At 43.4% G+C, this 19,959-nt stretch overlaps 1 protein-coding gene across 5 annotated transcripts in view; it reads left to right on the plus strand.

Moving 5' to 3' along the window:
* The window catches only part of runx3 (RUNX family transcription factor 3), a 53,564-nt gene that overhangs the window by 18,505 nt on the left and 15,100 nt on the right, over positions 1 to 19,959 (plus strand). For all 5 annotated transcript variants that reach the window (XM_037796363.1, XM_037796362.1, XM_037796361.1 and 2 more), the window contains 3 exons: positions 3,254 to 3,501; positions 4,380 to 4,536; positions 6,511 to 6,615. In XM_037796363.1, the coding sequence (XP_037652291.1) occupies positions 3,254 to 3,501; positions 4,380 to 4,536; positions 6,511 to 6,615 (510 nt within the window). The remainder of the gene's footprint in view (positions 1 to 3,253; positions 3,502 to 4,379; positions 4,537 to 6,510; positions 6,616 to 19,959) is intronic.

Genomic DNA, 19,959 nt, shown 5'->3' on the forward strand with positions numbered 1-19,959 from the left:
TTCTAGTGAGTAAAATAGTGAGTTTTATTTAAGTGTGTCACCACACCCCACCGAACCACTGTCCTAGATCACCAAAATAATAAGCAACCGCAAACTGTGTCAGAGCGTTATGCAAGCTTATAGGTTCATATTTCTGTGACCCCAAAAAGTGGAAATCTATTTTTTTTTTTTTTTCTGAAAATGAAACTACTGAGAGACAGATATTTTATGTAGCTTTGATTTATAGAAGTAATGTTTAGCAACACATTCTCAGAGATTCAGATACAGTTTTACTTGTATAAACTTTATATATATTTTTTTCTACTTTTCCTATATATACCTCATGCAGCATTGACACACCACCACTGATAGTGGGAGGTCTGTGGCCACGTTTGATCCCACATAAACAGCTAATTGTGAAAATAAGCTCTAATATCCAAGCATTATTTGGATATTTTCTGTAATTACTTTTGAACTTTTTGTAATCTTCCCTCTTCTTGCATCTCTTTCTCCCTCTGACTCTGATTTAGTGTGATGGTGGGGAGGATTAAGGGAAAATGTGAAGCCACTCCGATGACTCCTCGCGCCACTTAACTGCACTTCATTTATTCTCGTGCAAGTAAACAACTTAAAAACCGCGGCACGCACGCAGTGGCGCGCGCACTCCCCGAATAAATTGTGTTATTATTAAAATGAAACGTCGATTGATTGGATGCGTTTTAAAAAATGCGCATCAACGAAAATTCACATGACTTCTTCAATATTTCTTTTATTGTCTATTTCCTGCTTACATAAATCAATTTAAATCAGTAGTTATTGTATCATGTTTTTTGGGGTCATTTTATTTATTTTTAATCAAATCTGCCAGGAATTTAGGCTATAAATCAATTAATTTCTGCACCAGTCATATCGCAAAATCTCTCATAATAATAATTAACTCTGTCACTACAGACCCAACATGGTTAACTTATATATATAATGTTTTAAGTGATTTTTGATTATCTGCCTATACAGTAAAAGACACAAAACAATGAACCAATGAATATTCTCTAAATGTTGTATTTTTTTATATCACACTAATTCATCACGTGGCTTCAGTGCGCAGTTACTAAACGAATAAATGTCAGTGCTTTTTATAATAATTTTATTTCTCAACAATAATAAAGATTATTGTCATTCAAGGCAAAACCTCAAATGTAGGCCTATATATGCGTAAAAATAATGTGACCAGTGCTTCTTTCAACAACGTAAACACCTCACAAAAACAGACTTCGTTTAACTGATTTGGCTTAAATTAATTCAGATTTGCGACTATCTCAGAGCACAGATAAAAGTTTCCTTTTTCTCTGCAGCCACATGTGAAGTGTCTGCCTCAGACTGTCGGAGCTGATTGAAAAGGCAAATGCGCCAACTAGTGTCAGAAAGCAGCATGACGCATGGCTTCAGCAGGGTGTGCCATCATTTGATGTAACTCTCAACATTTCAGGTTCCTAATGAATTCAGCCTCTGGCAAACACACACACACAAACACACACACACAAACACACAGTTATTAGTCTGTTGTGTCTTTTGATGTGGAAGAAAACTCATTGGCCTGTTTGCTTTAATTGTCTTATTAATTCAGTTCAGCCAATTAAAGTGATAGGGATCTTTTTTCCACCCATAATTTCACTTTATGAAAGTGATATTTACCTGTGAGAGTAGGTGCAAATTTGGCCGCCAGATATATAATAGCTTCTCTCGAAATGAATAAATGAGAGTTAAAAACCACAGGCCTCTCTCTCTCTCTCTGCAGTCTAAATGCTTCATTAGAGAAATTATAAACAGCTCAAGTAGGTCAGAGGAGGTTATGATGTGACACGGATAAATGTGCAGATATTTCAGCTTATAAGATATGTCATAAATGAAACTGGCTCCATGTAAGACTTATAATTCCACTAAACCTAAAAAAAAAAAAAATCATTTTTACATGTTTAAATTCATCATATTCAATAGTTTTTCTTCATCTAATACCAACTTATGCTTATGTTTAAAATGTCCAAAATAATTCATTTTTACGCACCTTTTTTTTTTTTAACATACTGTCTCCTTATTTCTCTTTATATTATATTATATTTTTCTATATACTGTATAAAAAAAACACCAAGCAAAGAGAGAAAAGTACAGATATGTATCGATAATTCAGCTCGTGTGTGTGCGTGTGTGTGTGTGTGTGTGTGTGTGTGTGATGAAGAAGGAGCAGAGGGGAGAGTTTGATTGGTCTGCTGAAAGCCCAACCCAGCACATTCATTGGAGGAAATCATCTCCACACTCCCAACCACTAAAACACTAAAATGACTCGGGGTAAAATAATATCGCAGCACTCAGTTCAGCCTCACGGCTCCTTGTCGCGTCCTCTGTAAACCAGCTGCGCTCAAAAAGGATAAACTTTAAAGGAAATCCAGCTGGAAGCGACGGAACGGTTCCTCTTCTACCAGAATAACGTTGTTCTTCTGTGTGTGTGTGTGTTTGTGTGTGTGTGGAGAGGAGATCCGCAACGAGGATAAAGTTGCAAGAACTTTTTACGCAAGAAAAAGGACACTGATGTTTTTGACTGTAGATATTCGGGTTTGAGACTTTTACGCGTTTTATCCAGCGGAGTCTGGTGAGATCTGAAGAAGCGTTTTGGCACAAGTTTAGTCTTTTTTTTTAAAAAAAAAAAGTTAAACCCGAGAGAGAGACAGTCAGCTGGATTGTCTAACTTTCTGCATCGTGGGCTGGATTACCTGCCAACAACAGACTGTTGTCACTGATCGGCAATATTTTATTTATCATTTGAGATTTCAAAGTGAGAGCTCAAAGTATAGTTTGTGGTGTTGATATATTATTGTCCACACAAACTGTCCATCAAGTGCGACAGATAAGAGCGCAGATACAGGACACAAGTTCAGCACTGTGAGACTTTTTGTTTGTACGTGTTTGTTTTTTTTGCTGAAGTTAGTCCAAACCAGAGCAAAACCCTGATGTTCTGACACATCCTGTGCAGATGATCTAACACGCAGTCATCAGAGTTGATTGTTTCTGTTTTAAGGCTCTCTTCACTTCTTTAGCACGCCTCCATCTCCATCCTTTTTACGCGCACAAACACACTCTGGACTCCTGAGAACCATCCAAGCGTCTGGGAGGAGGGAAAAAAAAAAGAAATAATCGAAAAAAAACAAAACTGGTTTTCTCCCAAAAGCTCACAGTCAGGTGGCACTGACCCAAGCTGTTGTTGTGATGCATATTCCCGTAGAGCCGCCCACAACCAGACGGTTCACGCCGCCCTCCACGTCCTTCCCCTGCAGCAAGCTCGGAGTCGGAGACGGCAACGGGTCCATGGCCACGCCGGGGCCCCTCAGGTCCAGGTCGGACTCCAGGAACGTGGTGGACGTGCTGGCGGACCACGCCGGAGAGCTGGTCCGGACCGACAGCCCCAACTTCCTCTGCTCAGTCCTCCCGTCTCACTGGAGGTGCAACAAGACGCTCCCGGTGGCTTTCAAGGCAAGACACATGGCTTCTAATATTTTTTACTTTATTATATTTTTTAGTATTTATTTATTATATTTTGTATTTATTTATTATATTTTGTATATATTTATTATATTTTTTTGTATTTATTTATATTTTTTATATCATTTTTGTGCATGAGAAAAAATACTTTGAAAAAAAGAAAATGATTCAAGACCAACAAGACACATTTTCATGGAAGCTAATTAAATGCATTTATTTATTATAAATAAGAATGAACTCTGGAAGTTGTGCTCTTTAGTTTTTTTTAATTTGTGTAAGATATTAAATTATTTTAAAAGTATAGATAAGATCTGGTTTTATTGGCTTCAAAAACGACTCCATCCCGAATAATAACATTCTTATTAATCGGGCCAGAAAAAATATTACAGATGAGAGGTCTGAAATCACAAGACGTCTAAGCAAATAAATCCATATTTTATTATAATATTTTTTTCTGTTATATATTATATATTTTGGTGCTTTATAGGTAAATATTTGTGCCTTGTGTCAGTATTACATTTTCTAAATCATGTACTTGGTATCAGATCCGATGAGGAAATAAATAACAATAATAGACAGTAGAGATAATGAAACGCATGTTCTAAAACACATTTTATAATATATTTAAATGTAATTAATCTACAATGGAGGGTTGTCTTCTTAATGAAATCTCCCAGCTATATTATTATTTTCTGTCATGTTTTATTGCTGACATGCTGGATGAAATGGTGAAAAGACATTCCTGCTTATTATTATTATGGGCAGTCGGATGCGGTTTTGCGCGCGTGATGTGTGGACATACATTTGGTTTTTGGTGACCCAGAGTGACCTGTCCTCTCCTGTCCTGTCTTGTCTTTGTCCTGCTGCAGGTCGTGGCTCTCGGTGATGTCCCCGACGGTACTCTGGTCACCGTGATGGCCGGGAACGATGAGAACTATTCGGCCGAGCTGAGGAACGCCTCCGCCGTGATGAAGAACCAGGTGGCTCGCTTCAACGACCTGCGCTTCGTGGGCAGAAGCGGACGAGGTGAGCTCAAACTGTCTCTCTCTCTCACACACACACACACATACACACACACACAGGCCTGCACACAGAAATAATGGTGATTGTGATGTGCCATTTGCAGCAACATTTGGAATTCTAATAATATGATGGATCATATTTTCTTTTTGACTGAATGTGAAAATAATGTTAAGATTAGATTTATTTTTCATAAACTCTGAAATGAGGACATTTCATCTGAAGAGGGGGGGGAGATTTTAAGATTAGATTTATTTTCGTAAAGATTTATTTTATACAGTATACATATTGTATTCTGCTCCTTTAAAGTTAGATCTGCAACTATATAATTTGGCGCACCGTATACGTGCTTGTAAGGTGAGAGATGATTAAGATTGGCGGAGTGATATGGAGTAAGAAGTGATGTGCCACCTTTTTTGGTTATGGGTGTTCAATTGTCCTAAGCTGGAGTTGAGACATTAAAGTGGATCCTGTTGCACAGACGAAGCTCTTGTTTTACCCACAGCAGCCCTATACAGTAGTTTAATTAAGTAACAAGTAAGTTTATAGTTAAGGCAACAATAACATGAAATGGCTTGGTCACCAAATGTGTTGCACACATTCTTTAAAATATAGCTTTTTAAAAATATCTGTCTGATCTCGGTTGTCTATTATAAAGATATATAAAAAACAGTGCAGATGTGGAATCAGTTATGTATGAGTACGACGAAACTGGGCCAACTGACATCCATGGCTGTTATCCGAAACATCTGGCCTGCGTCACGGTGAACGGTCCTGATGTGTGACTGTCATTTTCTTAATCCAGGGGAATATAAATAATTATCCACGTGGTGTTAAATGTGAGGGATGGATGGATGGATGGATGGATGAAAAAAAAAACACCTCGCAATTCACGTCCTGGATGCGATTTGTCACAACAATCCCCCCCGCACACCAAAAAGCAGTATAAAAAAAACGAAATTACGCATCAACAGGCCTGGGATGTTGTGGTTAATGCATGGGCCTTTTTTGAGCAACATTTTTTTTGTGCGACTATATCAAAAATCTCTCAAATTTCCAGGCATGATTCATAAAATGTCCTGGAATAAAAAATACATTTTGATTGTTCAGCCAAGAGGATGCATTTCTCTCACTCCCCCTCAGAGCCTCTTCTGTTCATTTATATTTAATGTTAAATAGCTCTGATTTTGATGAATGGTGAAAATGGGTCTCCAAATTAAAAAAAAAAAAAAGAGAAAGAAATAGCTTATACATTTAATTCTCTAGTCAATTACCCCACCCAAGGATCCCTCTTTTTTTCCTCCTTTTCCTCCCACGCAGTCTCTTCTTTTGTTAACAACAGCAGCCTCTCTCAGACCCGCTGCAGCCTCTCCTCCTCATTGTGCTCGGACTTTTACGCACAGATGCGAGCAAGATCCTGCCTTGTTGAACAATAAAACCATAAACCCTTTTTTCGGACAATCTGGAACACATTCTTCTCAATAATCTAAATCATATCCTCCATTAAAAAGGAGGTGGTCCCTGCATGCCTCTTTATTCTCATCCTTAATTCTAAGGCTGCAGAGGGACAAAAAAAAGATGAGGTGATGATTTGAGGTTGAACATAATAATACATCTCATGGACAACACTCGTACTTGTGTTGAAAATGAGATTGACAGCTTTCAACCTTGCACAGATTATTTATTATTATATATTTTTTATTGTGCAACATAAAGCAGGTTTAGTTTGATCTATCTGTTAATAATTTGGATTTTCATGGATAATTACATAAGACGTTGTGGCACAATTCTGAATGTTAGTTGTACATGTTTTATAATGTGTATAATGTTTATTACCTTAATTTCCTTAATTTATGTACAATATAATTGTTGTTATGAGGTGTAAGAGCTCTGTCTCCCTCATGTCCTTGTGTGTCTCATACAAAGTGCCTTAAGAAATCTGTAATTTGGTCAACATTTGTATTTGTTGCTGTGCTGCAGGAAAGAGCTTCACTCTGACCATCACCGTGTTCACCGGACCTCCACAAGTGGCCACCTACCACCGTGCTATCAAAGTCACCGTGGATGGACCACGAGAACCACGCAGTGAGTACACACACTCGCACACACACAGAAGCAAACACACACCAACGCTACTATTGTTGTTGCTAAAATGCATTGTGGTGTGCTGTGAAGGTTGCAGAGCCACCCAGTTAGAAGCAGCTATTCCTGGTTCTGAAAGTGTATGTGTGTATGTGTGTGTGTGGGGGGGGTGTCGCTATCTAAAAGAACTGCATGAGTCATATGCAGGTGATATATGAAAATCTAACACTGTGTGAGCTGATAGAGTGTGTGTGTGTGTGTGTGTGTGCTATGTATTCATCATGAGGAGGTGAAAAATCTGTTCACACGATCACATGTGTGCCAAAATTGGGGTTAAGACTTGGTTTTTGGGGTTAAGATTAGAATTAAGACTAGGTTAAAGTTGGGGTTAGGCATGTAGTGGTTATGGTAAGCCTCCAGAGAATGAATGTAGGGCATTGCATTGTCCTCACAAGTATAGCAGTGCAGGTTTGTGTGTGTGTGTGTGGGTGTGGAGCAGGGGCACAGGGACGGGCCCAGTCAGAGGAAACTGTAAAGCATATTAAAGCATAACCCGAGACCACTAAGAGGAGCTGAGTGAGTCTCCAAGCCGCAGGTGGCTCAGCTCAGCTCCCTCCTCCTCCTCCTCCTCCTCCTCCTCCTCCTCCTCCTCACCCCCCCTACCTTTCCCCAGTGCTGGTCAGAGGGGTCGTGGTACTACCTGACCGACCACATAAGTGGCTCGTTGATTTAACACATGCAGGGCAGACTCCGGCCACTGTTAGGGAAGGCCTGGCAGGGAGGCCCCGGGCGTGCTAAAGCTGTTAGCGCCACCGCTCAGCCGCAGCTGCATTCTCATGTGGTTTAATGCTGCTATGGTGTGAGGGATGGAGGAGAGTAGGGTTACTCACATGAGTCGGGGGGGGGACTATGTGTGCGTGTCTTTTTTTTTTCATGAGCTCGAGGTGGGATAGATGAGAGAGATGGGTAGGATTTCATGATGTACCTATTGGAGGGATGGTGTTTATAAAGTGCAGGGTTTTAGAGGTCTCTTTAGAGCTGGGGTTTTGTGCTCCTGTCTGTGGAGTGGAGGGGGGGGGTATTTGGGACAGGGTGGATTTAGCCCAGTCAAAACAGACCACATGCAGGGGAAGAGAGAGTGGTAGCAAGTGCCACATGAAGGGGGCTGGCAGAGAGGGAGCCGAGGGGCACAGAGAGAGGGGCATCATCGACCCCCCCACCCCCCAACCCCACCCTGCAGGGCTGGATGCTATTTGCAGAGGCTTTAAAGAGAACAGTGACTGCAAAGGGGGGAGATAATTATAAACACTGTATGTGTGTGTGTGTGGATGGTTTCAATTTGATCGGAAAGAAAAAAAAAAAAGCGTGCGCGTGTGTGTCTGTGCATAAATGCACATGTCGTGCATCTGCGAGGCGTCTCAGCTTGAAACAACTGTTTACATTAAAGTTGTCTCCCGTCTGTCTGTCAACATGTCGCAGCCCCGGCCGAGGCGTCAGAGTGGCCGTGCTACTTTTACACTGGCGCTGGGGTGCTATAAAGTGACACTGTTTAATATAGGGCAGGAGGAATTTAAGGGGCTCCATTAAACTCGGTGCTGAGAGAGAATTCACAGAATGACAGAAAATAAACTTCTGCAAAGGCTGTCTTTTTTTTTTTTTTTTTTTTTTTAAATGCACACGAATATGATTTCAATAAACTAGAACCTCCTTCAGCTTTAACCCCCCTGGAAACCAGAGATGGTTTGATTTGTGCAAATGGTTCGGAGTCAAAGCTTATCTGCGATATGAATAATGCATCCAGTTACTCGGCAGTGAAAACAGATCCAGCGTCAACCAGGAAACTCAAACAGCTGATCACAGTTAATAGAATAAGCCTTTTGAAGCGCAGCACATTTTATATTGGGTTTGTCAGATCTGAGGCGGAGATGAGTTTTTTCAGGCCAATTCGGCGTGTTGAAGCCTCAAAATAGAAGAATCACTCACGAGATGAGATAAAAAGGACCTCTCATATTTAAACAAGAAGCATATTCTAAGAGTATAATATCAGTCATGTCTCAGCACAGGAACACACACATTACCATTCAGACATTATTAGGGCCATAAAACTAATCAGATTCTTTTCTAACCACAAGGCACCACATTATGTCGACTGTACGACGTTTAGAGCCAAAGCAGGGAGGCACTTTTGCCAACACATAAAACTAAGAGCGTTTTTTTCCCTTACAAATCTCATCCTCAGAGACGGATATATATTCCAACGCTGCTTTGATTGCATTTTTTAAAAATTTTACATCAGCAATGCCCGCACATCAGTGTTTGCAACTCAGCGTTATCATTCATAGAGTGCAGACAGCCTGAAGCCAGACTTGGCCGTGCTGCGCTCACCTGTCCGCAGGCTGGCAGGGCTGTGGGGGCCGGGCCCTTTTACAGGCTGTTTGTGTAAGGCCTGCATTTGCATGGCTGCCAGCTGAAGCCGGGGCAGGAGTTGGCGCAGAGGGAGGTGGTTTTTATTAATGTTTACTGATCCAGTCGGGAGAACCTGACGGACAGGACTGCAGCGGCGGCTCGCCGGCGGCAATGTAACAAAAGGACGCCGTGCCTTCTGAAAACACTTGAGCCGTAAGGTAGACGCACACATGGGCACGGATGCGTAAAGTATTTTCAACATGCTCTCGCACACACACAAACACACATGTAAATGATACGAACATACACAGACGGCATTCTGTTCCTCAACAGAAAGTAGGCTAAATGTTCAGCCAAGTATTTTTGTCTCCCTTGCGGCTGATTTCCTCATCGCACATCCGGCATTCGTCATCACCTCCCCCCCCCCCTCCGCCGCCACCCCCTGATGTATCTGTCATACTATATTATCAAACTTCTGCTGAAGCCAAACTGAAAGCACGACTGTTGCAACTGAAAACTCTCCCTCCATTTTCTGCCTGTGCGGCAGCTTTAACACATCACACATCCAACAACAAGATCACACTGAAGCTAAAACGACAGAAGAAAGGAAAGCAGATGACTTAAGTGTCAAGACCCTCCCTGTTTTGTCGCTGCTTCCTCGCCAGCGCTCACACATTTGGTGCACCCTGCAGCAGGGGTTATGCTCACCAATTAATCCCGCAGCTATATTTTTGGTGCTCTTCTCACTCCCTCACTTACATATGACATCAGCCGCTGCCTATTTACCCACGAGGGGGGGAGGAGGGGCTTTTTGTATTTCCGTATCTCTCGACCTGAATCAGTCCCTATGAAGAAAAGATGAACTCACCGCAGGTCAAGCGGGGCCGACATAGATCAGAAAAAGGGTCGGAAATATTTTTGAGCTTGCGAATTGATATTCAGAAATAATTTTCAGAGTGTGGGGGGAAGGAGGAGGGGGGGGGGGGGGGGGGGCATGCGTGTCCTTTTATACCCTGAAACAATAATTTAAGTATTTGTTTGTGCGAAGGAAGTTTGTGAATGTGTGAATTGTTCAAATATAGAGATATATCCGTTACAGATGTGTAGATCTTAAGATATAGTAAAAAGAATTGAGAGGGTGTAAATAAAACTTGTGCATAAATGATTTCGAAACTGATGTAAGAATTGTTTTTGTGAATATCTGGGGAAAGACTCAAAGCTGCTATCTGTGTGTGAAAATCAACACTCAAAGCTCAAGTCTGTGTGTGACGCTGAAGTTTTAAGGAACAATTTTGCAGCTGAATCTGATTAGGCAATTCAGAATTTATTTATTTTTTAACCAAGTTAGAATTAAGTCAAACTGTTCTAAGACATCCAGCAAATTATTCTGCTGGATATTTATTATTTATTCTAATATTTTTTCTGAAAATCTAAATTGTTTCCACCTGAGGGTTTAGAAGGTTGGCGAAACAAAAGGAGAGACAGTTGTTTGAATGTTGAGGATGTGGAGGCCTGTACTAGTGATGTCAGAGATTGCAATTTGTCTGATGAGACTTGAAAATGATACACATGAATACACCCTATAACCGCTGACACAATTATACATGCAATACCTGCATGCATTCAGATAGAGCTTGCACACCTTCCCACCCATAGGCCCACACATCCACCCAAATCAAGTGCTGTCGTGTTTTGTTGCCTCTATTTGCTCGGCTGGGTGTGTTCACACAGCTAAGGGAGGAGAATGGCGGGCGTGGGGGGGGGGGGGTAGGTAGTCGGGGGTGCATGTTGGAGTTGGCGGGTTGATTCTATTTGCATTTGGCACACAGACTGTACAAAGTATGCAAATAGACAAACAATGACATTTGCTGTGTTATTTTTCCTGCGATATTGCAGTCTCTCTGTAAAGTCAACAAAAAGGTAGCATGCGTGTTGTTGCGTATGTATTTGCGTGTGCTCGGCCTCATACACCTGCCAGGTGCGTCCATCTCTTTAAGTCGGCCCCCGCGGGCCACGCCCATGCCCCACAAATCACATGAAAGGCTCGCCCTCGGTGCGAATTGCTCTCTCAAAAGGCAACTTTGATGTTTGTAAATGGAGATGGGTGTCTTTGAAAAGGAAGGGCCTACAGGTGTATCAGTGCCAGGGGAGGGGAAAAACAGTGGCATGTCTGATGCTGGGTGCTTTCCTGACTGCTAACGGCTCGCCATAACTCCCAGATGTATGACCTGGAGACATAGTGGCCTACGCATGCACACACACACAGACACACACACACACACACACACACACAGACACACACACACACACAAATAGCGATTAATCTCACACTAACTCATGACCACCAAATTTATAATTTGATAGAGTCTGCCTCAATACCGCTGACAGACAGATAGGAAGAGATAAAAGGGGAGATTTTACGCTTTCCACAGAGATGACACTCTGTGGCGTCTGCAGTGACTTGAGGCCGTCGACCGCGGCGTTCCTCCTCCCTGGGGTCAATCCAGGCGCGTCATACTTGGCCTCAGTGATTAGAAGCAGAGCAAACATTGGCCAACTGATAAATCCGCTGGAACGCAGCAGTGCGTATTGAATAGGTTTGGACAGATTTCAAAGAGGAACTCGACCACATTCTGAGGTCTGAGGCTTGTGATGGGCGGCGGATGAGGACAGTTTCCCTCCAAGTGGTCACGCAAGATGTCTACGTATTAGAGGCAACCAACGACGCGCTGTCGTCAATTACTTTGCGAGACATCTTCACGTTCTTTTTATGTTAGATATGAATGAATGCGGGACTGAGTCATCAAAGCGTCATTGGACGGACATGAAAGCATCTGTAATATAATCAAATTTTGTTGTGGGAGGGTAAATGAAGGACTGAGATGGAAGCTCTTTGACCACTGTTCCCACCTTAACCACATCTAGAAGCTTTGAGGCCAACTCCCTTTGTGGGCTACACACACACACATATGCACACACAGCTGTTGGTAATCCTACTAAGGCTTCTGTACTTAGGCTTTCCTGTGAAAGCAGAGCTAATTAGTCTAAATACCTCAACTAAACTGAGATATAAACAAAGAAAATATAGCCATTAGTCTATTACTGGCACTTTTCTTCTCTTCTCCCACCTCGCTGCCTCTGTTTGCTCTTCAGGCATGTAGCTGCAGCTCACTGCTAAAAAACAGGAAAAAAGAAGAACATTGTCTGACATTTAATAACAGCACGATGTCCCCTCCTTAGGCCAGTTGATGACTGTCGGAGACACACAATGGCCTCGGGGCGAAATGCCCTTGCTTTTTTCCGCTCAGACAAAAATTTCCACCCTGTCTTTGCTGACGCAAGATAGACCAGCAGGGCCGACCAGGAGCTACCGAATTATTTACAGAGGCCCCAGACAGTGCTTCTAATTCACCCTGATGATGCAAGTAGAAGACGTTTTTTCTCAGAATCACGGACAAGCTCGGCCAACATCGCTGCTCCGCTCTCTCCCTCTCCCCTCTAAAACTCAGCAGCCAAGCGTCTTTCCTGTTTACCTACCTATGAAGGGAAGTAAAATGCCCACTCTGTGTGTGCTCACTCTTCCTTATTTACACTGACCCATACAGGAGGGAGCCATTACGGCCTTTCAGCCGTAATTCAATAAAAGTTCCGTTCTGCATTTAGAAAAATAAATGGCCCATGAGTGGAGGAATATTTTCTCCCCCGCTGCATTATGACAATAAACCGTATTCTGTGTTGAGGCAGTGGGGACGGGGGCGGAGTTGGGGGGAGGTTTGTGGGAAGAAGGCACCTGCTGGTTACTGGAAAAGACGCTGTGTACCACCACCCCTGCGGTTTGGGATATTTATTTCTTCGGGCCTTAATGGTTAGGAACAGTGAGCAAATAATAGGTGTAGCGAGATCTTTCTTTTGCTTCCAGGAGCGGGGAAGGTTATAATCCTCTGGGTAAACACAGAGGGAAGCCTTGGAAACATCACAGAAAAGAAGAGGTCAATCTTTGTAACCTCAACACTGCTGCAGCAGTCCACTAACATCTCAGAGAAAAAGTACTGAAAGTACGTGCAGGCCCACACCATGGAGAATTCACACATTTAACATATCACACGTTGACCCTACCTGGAATATCAATTCTCATTCTGTGGAACTGCGTGTGTGTCTGGGGGCAACTGCAGGCATTGCTGCACATTATTGTGTGCGAGCGAGTGTGCACAAAGGTGTGAACGCGAAGCCGTTTGACACATCTGCTGGCGTTGCATTGATGTATGCGACAACGGCAGCTTGCTTTCCTTTCCCACAGTCTTGCGAGAGGCCCCCACCTTTTCTCCCCCGGCACCTCGCTGCTTCGAACAAGCTGACTACCACGTACGCGCAAACATGTACACACACACAACAACCCCATTCACCATTAGAGCTAAAATAACACACTCAAAAGCAGCTTATTGCTTTAATATGATCTGTCACCGGAGCCAAATGGGCCTTCTGTGCTCGAACAAGGCCAGAGCAGCAGTAGTAGCAGCAGCAGCACTGGGGAATCTACAAAGTCTGCAGGCAAGCAGCCAAAAAAGGTCTGAAAAACAGCCACGCTCCTATCAACCCCCACACGCCTCAACTCCAGAGTAGAAGACAGTTACACACACACACACACACACACACACACACACACACACACACACACACACACACACACACACACACACACACACACACACACGTGGAATGGAGGGACAAAAGAGGGATGATTGCTCTCAATGTGCTACGGGCCTTGTAGTATTGTCAGAGAATCCGGGTGCATTGGGCCTTATTTTGGCACCCCTTCATCCTCTTTCAGCCTGCCTCAACCTGCCTCGCTGTAGGGCTGTCCTTATGTGCCACTGCTTCTGTTCCACACACACACACACACACACACACACACACACACACACACGCACACACACGCAAAGAGCTTTATCCCCTTATCAGAAAAGGAAGGCTGTGCTCAAACAGCCTCATGTAGCAACTTCCGCTGTGAGCAGCTTGTTTTCAGACCTGCGAGGGGGATTTTCACACTGTTGATGTCCCCAGAGAGAGACCGAAGCATCTGCCTAGGGGGACCAGACGATCTCCTAGCTGTGGTCAGAGAGGGCAGACTACTGATAAAAGCGTGCCAAAACTTTTGCTTGACCTCCTCCTGAAAGCTTAGATGAAAATAATGTTTCCACACTCGCCGCTGTATTCAGCGCGGCGATGTTTATGACACATACTTCAACTCACACGTAGTTTATGTCCCAGGAAATAAACAGTCTGTGCATTCAATCCACGCTAACGATACAGTCGTAAAACCTAATGCATTCATTCTGAAAGTGTTACGAGGGTGTTATGTAAATGAGCGTTAAGTAGTGTAATGTCTGTATGTGGCTAGCATCGACTCATTTAGGCCCAGACGAGACAGCCACAATCACCAGCCAAGGGTGAAACCCACATCCTTCAGGGTCAGCCTCAAAACAAGAACTTTGATTCGTCCCGCTTTAAATACCCAACTATGTGATTGGTGGCCTTGGGAAACGCGGTGCCAAAACACCCTGCTGCAAGAGATGCGTTTTTTGAGCTGCGCTACGGTGCCAGTAATAGAACAAAAAGAGGGAAGTATAAGACAGAGTGGCGGAAAGAAGCAGGGTGGGAACGAAAAACGTTGGGGGTTCAGGTCTGCTAGCGAGGAGGAAGAGGAAGACAGGTGTACGAGTCTTTGCTCAACAGATGTTGAAACGTCCCCAGTGTCTGTTGAGGGCGAACGGAAGTTTGCTCGCAGGCAAGTAGGCCTCGCTGCAACATGTGTTCAACTGTCGCCCCACATTGCACTGTGAGGATTTTGAAGTTAGATAAGGAGGCTGCTCTTGTGTTTTTTCCAACAAATGTAAAGCATGGGCTTATCTAAGATGAGAGATGCATTTTAAGTAGGGCTGGTCCATGATTAATTAATCACAAATTAATCACACTTTCTGTTCAAAATGTACCTTAAAGGGAGATTTGTTAAGTATTTAATATTCTTATCAACATGGTAGTGGGCAAATATGCTTGCTTAATGCAAATGTATGTATATATTTATTATTGAAAATCAATTATCAACACAAAACAATGACAGATATTGTCCAGAAACCCTCACAGGTACTGCATTTAGCATAAAAAATATGCTAAAAACATAACATGGCAAACTGCAGCCCAACAGGCAACAACAGCTGTCAGTGTGTCAGTGTGCTGATTTGACTATGACTTGCCCCCAAACTGCATGTGATTATCATAAAGTGGGCATGTCTGTAAAGGGGAGACTCGTGGGTACCCATAGAACCTATTTTCATTCACATATCTTGAGGTCAGAGGTCAAGGGACCCCTTTGAAAATGGCCATGACAGTTTTCCCTCGCCAAAATTTAGCATAGGCTTGGAGCGTTATTTAACCTCCTTCCCGACACACTAGTATGACATGGTTGGTACCAATGGATTCCATATGTTTTCTAGTTTCATGTGATACCAGTGTCTTTAAAACTGAGCCCACTGAGCCTCCAAAAAATTAATTGCGTTAAAAAAATGAGCGGTGTTAAAACGATTTTACCGTAACGCGTTATTATCCCTTTACCTTTGACAGCCCTAATTTTAAGTTGTGGTACTACTGATTTGACTCCTCAACAATGCAACAAAAGAGGTCATTTCAAACATGTGACAGAAAGCTGCTATCACAGTAGCCTTCATATTGGACTCACAAATGCTTCAGACATTTTTGTATGTAATCCTATAGCATACTTGTCTAGCCTTTACAGTCCAGACATAGTTTCCAGTGTTAAGTGAGATACATGCACTCCAAATCAATTCTGGTCTGTTATCAGGAGCCTATCAAGTCCATTTATACGTTGAATGCAAATATTTACACTTCAAATATATTCAGTGCAGACTTGGGCCGGGGCCAAGGCACGTATTGCCCTTTGCCGTCCAGATAGAGTTTCACTTTGCCCCTGAAAAAGCGCCCGGCCCTTTACTAAAAAGAGCTTGTGTTTAATGTGTCTCCCTTTGGACGGGAACATATGTTTCTTTCTTTCAATGGAGAAAGAGACAGACAGAGAGGAGAAAGAGAGGAGAAGTAGAGAAATAAGTGGGGGGTGGCGGGGGAGTGGGGGGGACGAAGGAAGGAAACAAGTCGTATTGGGTGATCATTCAGCTGTGGCGTCGGTGTTTAAGGCCTGGCTGTCACCTCACTGAGCAAACACCGTCTCTGTGTTGAGCTGATATGGGCTTTGTGGAGGGAAGGCTGGGTAAGAACGCGGTGGAGTTTGCTGTTCATGTGGTCGGGTATTAGAGCAGCGCCGGGGTGCAATCTCATGAAAAATAGCTTCACACTTTTCACATCACTTACACTAGACTCTATCTGCGCGCGCTTCAAAGCACAAAGGGCAAAAGAGCAAAGCAGCATCTCACGTTATTCTGCAGCGAAGATAAAACACTATCAGGAAATAAAAAGACACACATACACCCACACACACACAAAACAAAGCGGGGCTGAGAACGGCACACCCATTGCTTCAAAACACAGCCATCGCCTCTCAGTACATCGTTAATACCAGACATTTTATATCAAGCATTTTATTTGTTCTTCATAAGACTTCCATAATGCTTTCAGATGATGCGACCGCTACTCTGAGAGGAGGCTAGTAAATCTACAACCTTTAGCATCCATTTCGGCTCCGGGTGCTTATTGAGCGCTGCTGTTTAGGGCCTCATGTGTGCATTGGCCCCCATCTCCCAGCTCTATCTTGTGGTTATGATATCATAGAGAGAAAAACAAGGGCATTCTCTCCTAAGTGCACCCTGACACATTAAATATTCATCCGACCACAGAAACCCCTCTGAAATGGGACCGGTGCAGAGCTCCGGCACCCCTCTGGCCCCCGGACCTGCAGAGTAGAAGTCAAATGTTGGCGGTCGGTGCAGAAACACTGTGGCTACGGGCCGGGTCAACTGGACAAAGATAGCGCATTAACGCAAGGCTTAACTGGAAGATACAGCTTGAGTCTCTTTGGCGATATCTCGCAGAGTGTGTAATGATTTAGATAGTCGAAAAAAAAAAACTTTTCAACAGTGGATAACGCTGTTTTCTTTCAACAAGAGTCAATGTGCAGGAGAGAAATACAGGGTTTAAAGAGGGCTGTTACAGGATTCATTTAAAAGAACTCCTGTATATCCAAAATCCAGATGAAATTGAAACGAAACAGTTTATTACGAAAAAGGAAGAAAAAATGATTACACTGTTCTAGGGTTGCCACATCTTAAATGATTAGTCAACTAATCTTAGTTGACTAAGATTTCTTTCATCGATCAGTCATTGCATATGCCTTTTTCATGCTGAATGACTAATTTCCAAGAAGCTTATGAGCACATCTCTGGTAAACCCACGATTTAAAGTGGTGGTTTTGTGTGATTCGTTATGGAGAAACTCAGTTTTACAGATCTGTCGATTAAATCAACTAATCAATTAGTCGATTACAAAATCATATGTGGGAGAGGACTGGCCTGGACTTCTGCATAAGTCAGATGTTTGCTTGACATCTGGGCCGAAGGGTACATACAGAATATGATAAATAAAGTCTACAAAAATAGTGACGTTTGTGAAGTCATTCGAGATAAACTGGGGGAGAAGGGATTCAAGCGCACCGTCGATCAGTGCCGAGTCAAAGTGAAAATACTATGAAAGCAATATTTCAAAGTCCGCGATCCCCTCCATAGAAGTGTCAGCTCTAGAGACGAAAAAGATGAATTCGCTCCTTCATACTCGCCCCTCATCAAATTAATTTTGCGCTTTAATTTGTGAACTCTGAAGCCAAAACCAAACTAAATAGAAAGCGAACCAAAAGTGTCAATTTCACTCTGATTTCACTCTGACGAGCCAAACGAAGTGAAAACGCCCTAAAAGATGAGAGGAGGTATGTGTGAGTGTGCCGCCCTCCTGATAGATTTATTTGATAAGTATCCAAGAGACAAAGGCAGAGAGAAAAAAAACAGAGGAGGAGGAGGGGGGAAAAGAAAGTTTGGAGCCACCTCCCAGTTGATTAGTGGTGTTAACAGCAACCGCGGGCCCCCGGGTTAATGAGCTCCAGGCCTTGTCCTAATGAAGCCGCCGCTCTTCCAAAAATCACCCTCTCAACAGCCCACTAAACCCCCTACTGGAAGCTCCGAACAGTGTGTCGCCAAACGCGGTGTGTGTCCCCTGCCAACTGGACCTGGGCCAGCATGGCGTCCACTAGCTAGGCTCGAGTGTGTGTGTGTGTTTGTGGGCAGCTGAATGATCACTTTCATCCCTAAAGAGCCAGCCAATTCATCTCAGACCACCATTGGCCACAGAAAAACTGACCAATTATCATTTTTTTCCTGCCCGCCGTCTGTGTCTGTTTTTTTCCAACTAGAGAGCGGTGGGATGTATCATTTCCCTGACCTCAGCCGTTTGAGGTGGTGTAAATCTCTTAATAACTACACAAGGACACATATAGGGGCTATATTTGGAGGGCTGCTTCCCCCGGCCGCCCCTGCTCCTGGCCTGGAACAGACAGTAGTCACAGTGTCTATGTGGGTGATGGAGCCTGGGCCTGGCGCTGTGTGTGTGTGTGTGTATGAGAGAGAGAGAGAGAGTGAGAACGCAGGCCTTCATTCCTTCCATCACGGTTTAAAGAGAAGGCAGACTGGCCACACGAGTGTGAATAAAAAAGATATTACGGAGTGTGTGTGTCGGCGTGTGTCCACCCATGTTCCTGAGTAACGGCACGGAGCAAACTGGTGGGTGGAATCGAGCGCACACAAATACCGTCCTTTCCTTTGGCGTCCTAATACTCGGGGAAAAAAAACAGCTGGAGAGCAGCAACAGAATTAGTCTCTGCTCGGGCAGATTAGTCATGACTGAGTCTCTCTTTCTCACACACATAAAGATGTGTTAATCAGTGGGTGTGAATTATAAAAAAAAGTACCATTCTGTGCTGCACTTTGACTTTAGAAATTTCGTATTCAGTGGCTGCCTGCGTTCAGACATTGTGTCTGTGCATCAATGCGCACCCCCAGTACCCTTTGTGCATCTGTATGCATGTGTGTGTGTGTGTTGGGGGCTGTCAATGCTAGATATTTCTATATAGTTCGTAAAGAGGAGGATGGAGGGGAGGTGGTGGGCACAAACAAATGGACAGAGCGGTAAACGAGAGGAAACTTTACCCATGGGTCAGCCTCCGAGGGAAGATATATTGCCCATGGGTCAGTGGAGAGAAAGGACGGGCAAAATCCATATTGGTCCGTCTGCCTTGCCCCCTTTATATAGTGATAAAATATTCAAATCCAGCCATTACTTCACATTAGGCTACTCTGTAGAGATGCCAGGGAGAAAACCACAGAATGTATACATGCCGGTTCGCACACAGTTTTGGTGCATTGATAGTTACATTAAAATCTCTTCCTCCCATTAGAGGCATAGCCCTCATCCGGACTTAAAGGTGTGTTCACATGTAGAGCATGTGCACGTATGGATGTGTGCGTGAACATGTGTATTTGTACATGTCTGTGTGTCTATATAAAAGGCATGTTCAGAGGTTTTTTTTTTTTTTTCACCATCCCCCTGGACGGGACATCAGAGTGATAAGGGGCACTAAGTGTGTTGGTTAGTTTTCCGTGGTCTGGATAAAAGAGACGCAGCTTCACTTATTCAGTTAATTCTCACATCCTACTCACACACACACCTATGAAAGCTCTCTTTCTGTCTTTCTCTTTCTTTATCCGTTATGTTTAAGACCGATGACTATATGGTCTGGTAGCCTTGTCTGGGTGTTTCCTTCTGACTAAGTGCTGTGTCAGTCGGACCTGAATGCGTGTGTGTGTGTGGGCGTGTGTGAGAAAGGCGGTTATTGGGGGCAGATCTACTCACTATCTTGTAATTTTTTTGTTG

The sequence above is a fragment of the Sebastes umbrosus genome, chromosome 16 (assembly GCF_015220745.1).
Source record: "Sebastes umbrosus isolate fSebUmb1 chromosome 16, fSebUmb1.pri, whole genome shotgun sequence".
Classification (NCBI taxonomy): Eukaryota; Metazoa; Chordata; class Actinopteri; order Perciformes; family Sebastidae; genus Sebastes; species Sebastes umbrosus.